The sequence below is a fragment of the Salvia splendens genome, chromosome 12, assembly GCF_004379255.2.
Source record: "Salvia splendens isolate huo1 chromosome 12, SspV2, whole genome shotgun sequence".
Classification (NCBI taxonomy): domain Eukaryota; kingdom Viridiplantae; phylum Streptophyta; class Magnoliopsida; order Lamiales; family Lamiaceae; genus Salvia; species Salvia splendens.
The window spans coordinates 31791214-31799928 of NC_056043.1; the positions used below are offsets into that span (position 1 = coordinate 31791214).

General features: G+C 36.9%; 1 protein-coding gene across 1 annotated transcript; it reads left to right on the forward strand.

Annotated features, from left to right (window-relative positions):
- Nucleotides 1–5609: 5609 nt before the first annotated feature.
- On the forward strand, nucleotides 5610–8405 carry LOC121757065 (L-type lectin-domain containing receptor kinase IX.1-like). Its single transcript, XM_042152544.1, has 2 exons — nucleotides 5610–6964; nucleotides 7332–8405. The coding sequence occupies exons 1-2, from the start codon at nucleotides 5697–5699 to the stop codon at nucleotides 8167–8169; spliced, it is 2106 nt and encodes a 701-aa protein (XP_042008478.1). The 5' UTR covers nucleotides 5610–5696; the 3' UTR covers nucleotides 8170–8405.
- The last annotated feature ends 310 nt before the right edge of the window (nucleotides 8406–8715 follow it).

An 8715-nucleotide genomic window follows, 5' to 3' on the forward strand; every position in this document is an offset into this window, starting at 1 on the left:
TAATTTTTGTTGCTATTATTTTATCATCTGTGTTTACATTTTTTAACTATTCAAATCATAATTTGAAATTTGTACAATATTTAGAGTTTTCATTTTATTATATCTATGTGATAGTTAAAAGGACAGTTGTTGCTAATGGCCCAATCTCAGCTATTCCTCATTTCTTATAAAGTACAGCAGCTTTCATAATTATGTTTGTTAACTCGGTATCTAAAAGAATGTTTAACAAGTCACATGTTGAAGAAGATTCCGTTGAAAAAGTCCTTGAATAATATGCTGTGGGTCCATACCATATTTAATTACACATTTTCTTTAGAGTGTTACCGTGTCATCCCACTAGAAATAATGCATTTCTTAAAATGTGGAGTAATATAATTTCTATTTTTTTTCTTCTTCCTTTTACTTTATTCTTTATTCACCTAACTAACAAAATAATACTCACTGTATAAAGTCTTGTATCGAAAAATAAATATTTCATATTGAATGGGATGAATATAAAGTAAGAAATATATATCAAAATAATTGATTTATTTTATCAAAATAAAAATGATTTATTTAACTTTGAACGTGCTAGTAATAAACTTGAATATTACGAAGAAAGAAGAAAGAAAGAGAGTGATATAAACCATGAGTAATGTACTACTCATACTATTGATAGTAGGAGGCCAAGACAACAGGTTGAATATTCAATTGATCTAGGCAGCTGGACAATATCAAGAATGTTACAGGAGATGGAAATGACCATTTCAATACTAATAATACCTTCATTAAATTTTTTACTTTTCCACATTTGACTTTTATTTTCTATGTAGAAAACACTCCATATAACTTCAATTGCTAGGTGAAATAATTTGGTGCTGAAAATTTGGTATGAGTGCAGAATATCATATCTCATTTTATCAAAATTTTTATCAAATGTTCAGTACGATCAATGTCAACTTCATTGCCATACAGTACTAGATTTTGTTTCGATATAGCGAAAATTACAGTGTATATCAATATATGAAATTTATATCGCTACAGTATCAAAATCTCTCGACAAAATATACCAAACTGAAAATTTGATATATCTTTAATAAATATCAGTAATTCTATATTTTTCAAGACAAAGTCAAAGTAGACAAAAACTAACAAACTTTGCCACCTACTTCTCCTTCGTCATCCAAGGAAAAAAGCTTTCACTTTCCAAACTCGTACAACGACGAGTCGGCAGCTATCTTCACAGTGTCCTATACCACAACAAGTTCAGTTGAATCGTTCATCACCAAATTCTCTCTCAGTTCGTTGTTAAATATTTCATTTTTTAACTTAGCCTAAAATTAACTAAAAAAGATAAAGAAAAATAAATGTAAAAGAGTTTTAAATAGAAATGATGTTCTTTCTATTGTAGGAAACGTTTCATTTTTAATGGGACAACCTAAAAAAGGAAAACGTTTCATTTTTAACATGATTGAGGGATTATATGGCTTAGTTGAAATTGTATGCTATAATTAGTTGCAAACATATATCTGTAGGTAATAAGTAATCCATTTTAAGTTCTTTCAAGATTTTTGGGTTCAACATAGCCTTAGTGTCAGCAGAAATATGGCCAATACACTAATCATCCATTTTGTCTTTGTTGCAGTTTTGGCAAAGGGAAGCATCAAGCTTGAGGCAACAGCTGCAGTACTTGAAACAATGTCGCAGGTATGTCCAAATTTCCATATATAGCAATAGAGTTGAGTGTATGTGCATTACAATCAAGGACAAGTTGCCGGAAAAATCATAATGTTTGGTAGAATTATGATATGTCCAACAACTTTATATACCATTATGAAAAAACATAAATTTTGGATTTATTCGCAACTATCCCACGGTGAAATAATGTGGTCTCATGTCTGTAATATATTGTTGATATTTCAACCATACGACGTCGTGTTATTTATGAGAATAAACAACATTGTTCAACTCAACGACAGTGATGTTCATGTATGATTTCGAGCTGTTATATCAAATAGTACCATTTTACCAAAAAAGTTGTAGGATAATTGCGAACAAATTCAAACTTCATGGTTTATCAGATTTATAAAGTTGTGCTCTTCTTTGCTTGGTACAATATGTTTGTAGAAATCAGTGTTCTGTTTGGAATTATCATTCGTACTAGATTAGAAATAGTCATTCATTCCCCAACCCGTGGTATTTATTATCATTCTTTGTCTTTTAAATTTTATTCTGAAAAAAGTACCCTTCCATGCTTTATGGTTTCACAATATTTTCCAACGCAATTTTATTCTCTATGAATTTTGTTATTGTTTCCATTAGTATTTCTTATGCATACCATGTAGATGAACTATTTTGAGTTTGTCAATCATTTCCTATTATTCTACCTTTATTTCATTCTATCATACCAAGCATGTCTAAAAGCATACCACATGCATTTTCCCGGTGAGTATGTGCAGGCGGCTTTTAGGAGAAGAGCTTTCAGGATTGAGCGTTGAGGAACTCCAAAATCTCGAAAATCAACTCGAGAAGAGTCTAAAAGGAGTGCGAACGAGGAAGGTAAAAACTATTCAAATATTTATTTAGAAAATATGAAATAAAAAGATATCAACTTAAATATCTAGCATGAATAGTCTGTATACACATATAAGGTACACTTCAATGAACGAGATTGTATCCCTAATATTCTTCTCTGGTAGGAACAAACGATGAGGGAGGAGATAAGAGAGCTACACATGAAGGTATATAACCTTGTGAGAAGTCCATATATCTCCAACTGTGTAATGTTCTTGAATAAACTTATCACTCTTGTCTCAGGCAAACCTCACTCAACAAGAGAATTTAGAACTACACAAGAAGATACACACTGTAAGTCAAGAGAATGCCGAGTTGCATAAAAGGAACAAACCAGATGTAGTGAACTTGGGGTAATTTTACTTTCTTTTCTCTTCATTTATCTAATTAACTCATCAAATACCATTTTCTTAATTTGCATGCCCAAAATAAATGTATACTATCAAGCATGTGTATAACATTGGTTGCTTCAACAGGCTTCAACTGCATTAAGGTAGCAAGCATGATGGATACACAACCCTAGCTAAAGTCATTGGTTGATGTTTGTGAATTGATAGTAGTACCTTCAAGAACTGAGTTGATGATTTTCAGATTGGTTGTATAAAGCAATTTGTGTGGGGTTTATAAATTAAATGAGCTATAATTTCGTCTAGTATACTCATCATCTCTTGGGATGAGTTTTCATTTGTAATATATGGTGTTTTAATTGAGAGAGAGCCTATGATCCAAATGGTTGTGACTTGTGACTAATGAGAATTTATGAGTCGACTTGGAGTTTTTATAGACTTAACTAATTAATGATCTAATAGACTTATGGGAAAAATCTATTGGTCTTACTGCAAGCTTCAAATAAAGAAATGTCACAATAGATAATTGTCGAAATAAAGGTTTATGGATGATAATATAGACATGCAAGTTATTGAAAAAACAAAACATAACCTTCTCATTTTTCTTACGTTATTCATGAGTCCAAGTGTCCAACACCGACTTTTAAAACAGACATAATGCAAATATAGCAGCAGTCCTTCAAAAAGCTATGTTTGGCTTCAACAATTACGAGTCCTGAGTTTTTCAAAAGTAAGAAATTGGGCCCATAAATTTAAAAAAAAGATGAAAATTAGAATAAAAACTACAAGTATTGTTGTGATATTAGAGTCAGATAAAATGTTGCATTTGGTTTCGACATGGATTAAAAATATACTCCATATAAATAAACTATTAAATAGTTTATAATAAAATAATAAATTAGTATCATTGTTGAATAAAAACTCTTAACTATTTGTGAGAGCGAAGAAAGACAATTAAATCGGGAAACCTATGGTTGGTGAATACGATACAAGTTCCATTGCTGGATAAATACAACACCTGGGTATGAATTCCACGAGGATGGAATTTTTCTATTTTTAGTACCATTAATTTCAACTCATTTGATTTTTATGCATTGCATATTAAATCAAATAATTTTGTTGGAATATGTGATTTGTAGTAATAAGTTGAGCCATAGAAATTTATAAAATCGTGCCTAAAATATTTTGTCAAATTAAATAAGTTCATTTTGATCTTTAATAGCTGGACTTTATTTAATTTAATTTTGGGCCGAACATCATGAATAAAATGTCAACACAGTATCAACAGTTGACATTGTGTTGCTATTTATCATTTTATCATCGATGTTTACATTTGCTAATGGCCCAATCTCAGCTATTCCTCATTTCTTATAAAGAACAGCAGCTTTCATAATTATGTTTTTTTAACTCGGTATCTAAAAGAATGTTTAACAAGTCACATGTTGAAGAAGATTCGGTTGAAAAAGTCCTTGAATAATATGCTGTGGGTTCATACCATATTTAATTACACATTTTCTTTAATATGCTGTGGGTCCATACCATATTTAATTACACCTTTTCTTTAATATGCTGTGGGTCCATACCAAATTTAATTACACCTTTTCTTTAGAGTGTTACTGTCATCCCACTAGAAATAATGCATTTCTTAAAACGTGGAGTAATATAATTTCTATTTTTTTTCCTTTCTTTTACTGTATTCTTTATTCAGCTAACTTACAAAATAATACTCACCGTATAAAGTCTTGTATCGAAAATAAATATTTCATATTGAATGGGATGAATATAAAGTAAGAATTATATATCAAAATAATTGATTTATTTTATCAAAATAAAAATGATTTATTTAACTTTGAACGTGCTAGTAATAAACTTGAATATTACGAAGAAAGAAAATGAAAATAGCATGCAACCAAAAATAGTGCTATTAGAAGACTTGGTCGCCATCTCTGACTTGTTGCCAAGGAAAAAAGCTTTCACTTTCCAAACTCGTACAACGACGAGTCGGCAGCTATCTTCACAGTATCCTATACCACAAGTTCAGTTCAATTGTTCATTACCAAATTCTCTCTCAGTTTGGTGTTAAATATTTCATTTTTTAACTTAGCCTAAATTTTACTAAAGATAAATTAAATGTAAAAGAGTTTTAAAATTAGTTTTATAAAAAGATTTGAAGTAATTGAGGTATAAAAATGGATTCAAATTAGCAAGGTCTAGGGGTGTATCATTATAACTATGGAAACTATCATCTGTATACTTCCTGCATTTATAAAATATTGTCAAAGTATGATTTAACCCAAATTTTTAAAAATGAAAAGAAAATGAGTTGAAAAAGGTTAATGGAATGAAAATCCCACTTAAGTGCAAAATGGAAAACTTTTCAAGGACGGACAAAAATAGCAAAAATTGGATAACATTTCACGGACAAGAAGAGTACCATGCCAAAAATTCAATAAAAATAATTACCGTATATAACAACTTTTTAATAGTATTTACAAATTGATATCGTTACCATACGGAAATCTTTTGATAAGTCACCGTCGTGAGCGAGACGGATTAAGAAAAAACAGGAATATATGAAGAGCTGAGGTCCACAGCAAAAGCAGCAGCTGGTCCATCAATGGCGCCTTACTGTTCAATCCGTCTCCTACTCCTTATTTAAATAGCCTAAAAATAAATAAATAAATAAATAAATTTGGGCTCCATTTGACGCGTTAGACATTAAAATACTCCTAATAAATGCTAAACCAACCAGAGGTTTCAGCAGCAGCAGCAGCAGCAGCTATCCATCCATGATCCATGGCGATCACCACTTCAATCTATCTCCTACTCCTTATCACAACCTCCGCCGCCTCTCCTCTCTCCTTCAACCTCTCCGCCATCACGACTGATCAGACCAACCGCGAGATCATGATTCAAGGCGACGCCTACATAACCACGGGAGGACTCCAGGTCACCAACAACGAGAAGAGCAGCGACGGCACCCAACTCACCGGCCGCGCCATCTACACTGAACCCCTGCACCTATGGGACAACGCCACCGGCAACTTGACCGACTTCAACACCCACTTCTCCTTCGTCATCCAGGCCACCGGCTGCGCCGCCGACGGGCTCGCGTTTTTCCTGGCTCCGGTCAATTCCACGATTCCGGCGAACTCCTCCGGCGCCGGCCTCGGCCTCGCCCCATGGTCAGCCGCACCTGGTCCTCTAATAGTCTCCGAAGGCCCATTCGTGGCGGTCGAATTCGACACATACTCTAATTCTGAGTTCGACGACCCGCAAGGCCAGCACGTGGGGATCGACTTGAGGTCTCTGAACTCCACCGTGTATGCACCGTGGACAAACAATCTAACGGCGGGCAATACCACTGAGGCTTGGATTAGTTATAATTCTTCAAACAAGAAATTTCTAGTGAATTTTACTTATTTTGAACAATTTTCAACGCCTTATAACTCGAGTATTGAATACACTATAGATCTCCGGACTATTCTACCGGAGTTTGTCGAAATCGGGTTCTCTGCAGCGACTGGAGGCTGCTTCCAGACAAACAATGTCAAGTCATGGAGTTTCAGTTCCACTCTGGATCTGAAAATCGAAGATACGCCGTCTAATGTCACCGGCCCTGACCCCGAGGACACGCGTCCGCCATCTAATGAAACCGGCCCTGCCCCCGAACCGGCGGGAAAAACGGTCAGGTTGATTGCGGGTTTATCTACGGCGGCAGCGGTTGGGCTGGTTTTGGTGGGATACTGGCTATGGAGATGGAAAAGAGGGAGAAATGGGGGCGACGAGGAGGAGGAGGAGGACGGGGATCTTTCGGCTATGGAGATGGATTTTCAAAAGGGAAGTGGGCCTAGAAGATTCTCCTACGGAGAACTTGCGGCCGCCACGGGTAATTTTGCGGAGGAAAACAAGCTAGGTGAGGGCGGATTTGGTGGAGTCTTCCGAGGCTTCTTGAAGAATCTGGACTCACCACATGTTGCGGTGAAGCGGGTTTCCAAGAACTCGAAGCAAGGAGCAAAGGAGTACGTGTCGGAAGTGAAAATCATCAGCCGGCTACGCCACAGGTATAAACATAAATCGATCGTGTTGTCTGTGATCAGAAGCAATGAATTTGGTCGTATTTCAATAGGTAATTGGTCAGAAAAATCACAACTATTGCAAAAATTTGGTATTTCCGACAACCTTTCAACTCGGTCTGATAAATCATGAACTTTGCTAAATGTGCGAGTTTCCCACGGCATCTTTCAATTTCAAATTTTCTCAATTTTTTCTAACTGGCATCTTTTAATAATGTTCAGAACAACATTGATTAATTATAATGTTCAAAACAACATCGATCAAAAGGTTGATTAATTTTTTCTAACTGGCATCTGTTAATAATGTTCAGAATATTTGAATAGCATCACTAAAAAATGCCGTTTTGTACAACAGGAACCTCGTACAACTCATAGGTTGGTGCCACGAGAAGCGTGAGCTCCTTCTGGTGTATGAACTCCAACCAAACGGCAGCTTAGACTGTCACCTCTTCAACAGAAAAAATCCCCCACTTAACTGGGAGACGCGGTTCAAGATTGCCCGGGGGCTTGCAGCGGCGCTGCTGTACCTACACGAGGAGTGGGAGCAGTGCGTGGTCCACCGAGACATCAAGTCGAGCAACGTCATGCTCGACTTGGCCTTTAATGCTAAACTAGGCGACTTCGGGCTGGCCAGGCTCATTGACCACGACAAGGGGTCGCAGACGACGATCCTGGCAGGCACGATGGGCTACATGGCGCCCGAGTGCATGATGACGGGAAGGGCGAGCAAGGAGTCGGATGTGTACAGTTTCGGGATAGTGGCGCTGGAGATTTCGACGGGGAGGCGACCGATAAGGGGGCAGGTGAGGACGGTGGAGTGGATGTGGGAGTTGTACGGGGCGGGGCGGGAGTTGGAGGCGGCGGATGGGAGTTTGGAGCGGTGTGGAGGGTATGATGAGAGGGAGATGGAGAGGTTGATGGTGGTGGGGCTGTGGTGCGTGCATCCGGATGACAGGCTTCGACCGTCGATGAAGGAGGTGGTGCGGGTTCTAGGGTTCGAAGGGGAGGCGCCGCCTCAATTGCCGCCCAAAATGCCGGTACCTACCTATGGTGCTCCGCCGCCGCCATCTAGTGTTGCGTCTTTGATTTATGCATCGGATGCGACTTATTCGTCTTCGGGTAATAGTTATGGCTCTACCGCCACTTCTTCATCTGGTGCTTCTGCTTCTGCGGCGCTATTGCATTCGAGATGAGGTGATGATACGATCGTGAGTCCATCGGTTAAAGGGGTGCGGTCTTGTGTAAGGAGACTCTCAGTTCGTTAGGAGATTATGAGTTTTGATTATTTCGCACTTGGGACTTTTTGGTCCTAAACCTAAACACTAAATCATTTATTTTGTTTATTCTTTGAGATGTAAAATAATGTCATATGCACGTACTCACATTATAATAGGTATTTTGATTTAACACTACATATAATCGAATGATATGATTGCAGAAGTGTTCAATTAAGTCCAATACCTAGCTAGATTAATGGACATCTATTATAAACCATGGGCTTTTGTGGTCCAATATCCAGTGTTGGGTTGTTCACATTCTGTTGGGCTAGGCTGTGGTGTTTAGCTGGGCGGCTTATATGTAAAGCAGAATTTGCCCATTACTGACAAGATTAATTTGGTAATTTCGACCAATTTAATCTTGAATGACCAGTCCGATATTGATACAACATCGTTTTTATAATAAAAAAATGTTCGAAATCTGTAAGAATAAATGTATGTAAAATCACGAAATTTGATCCA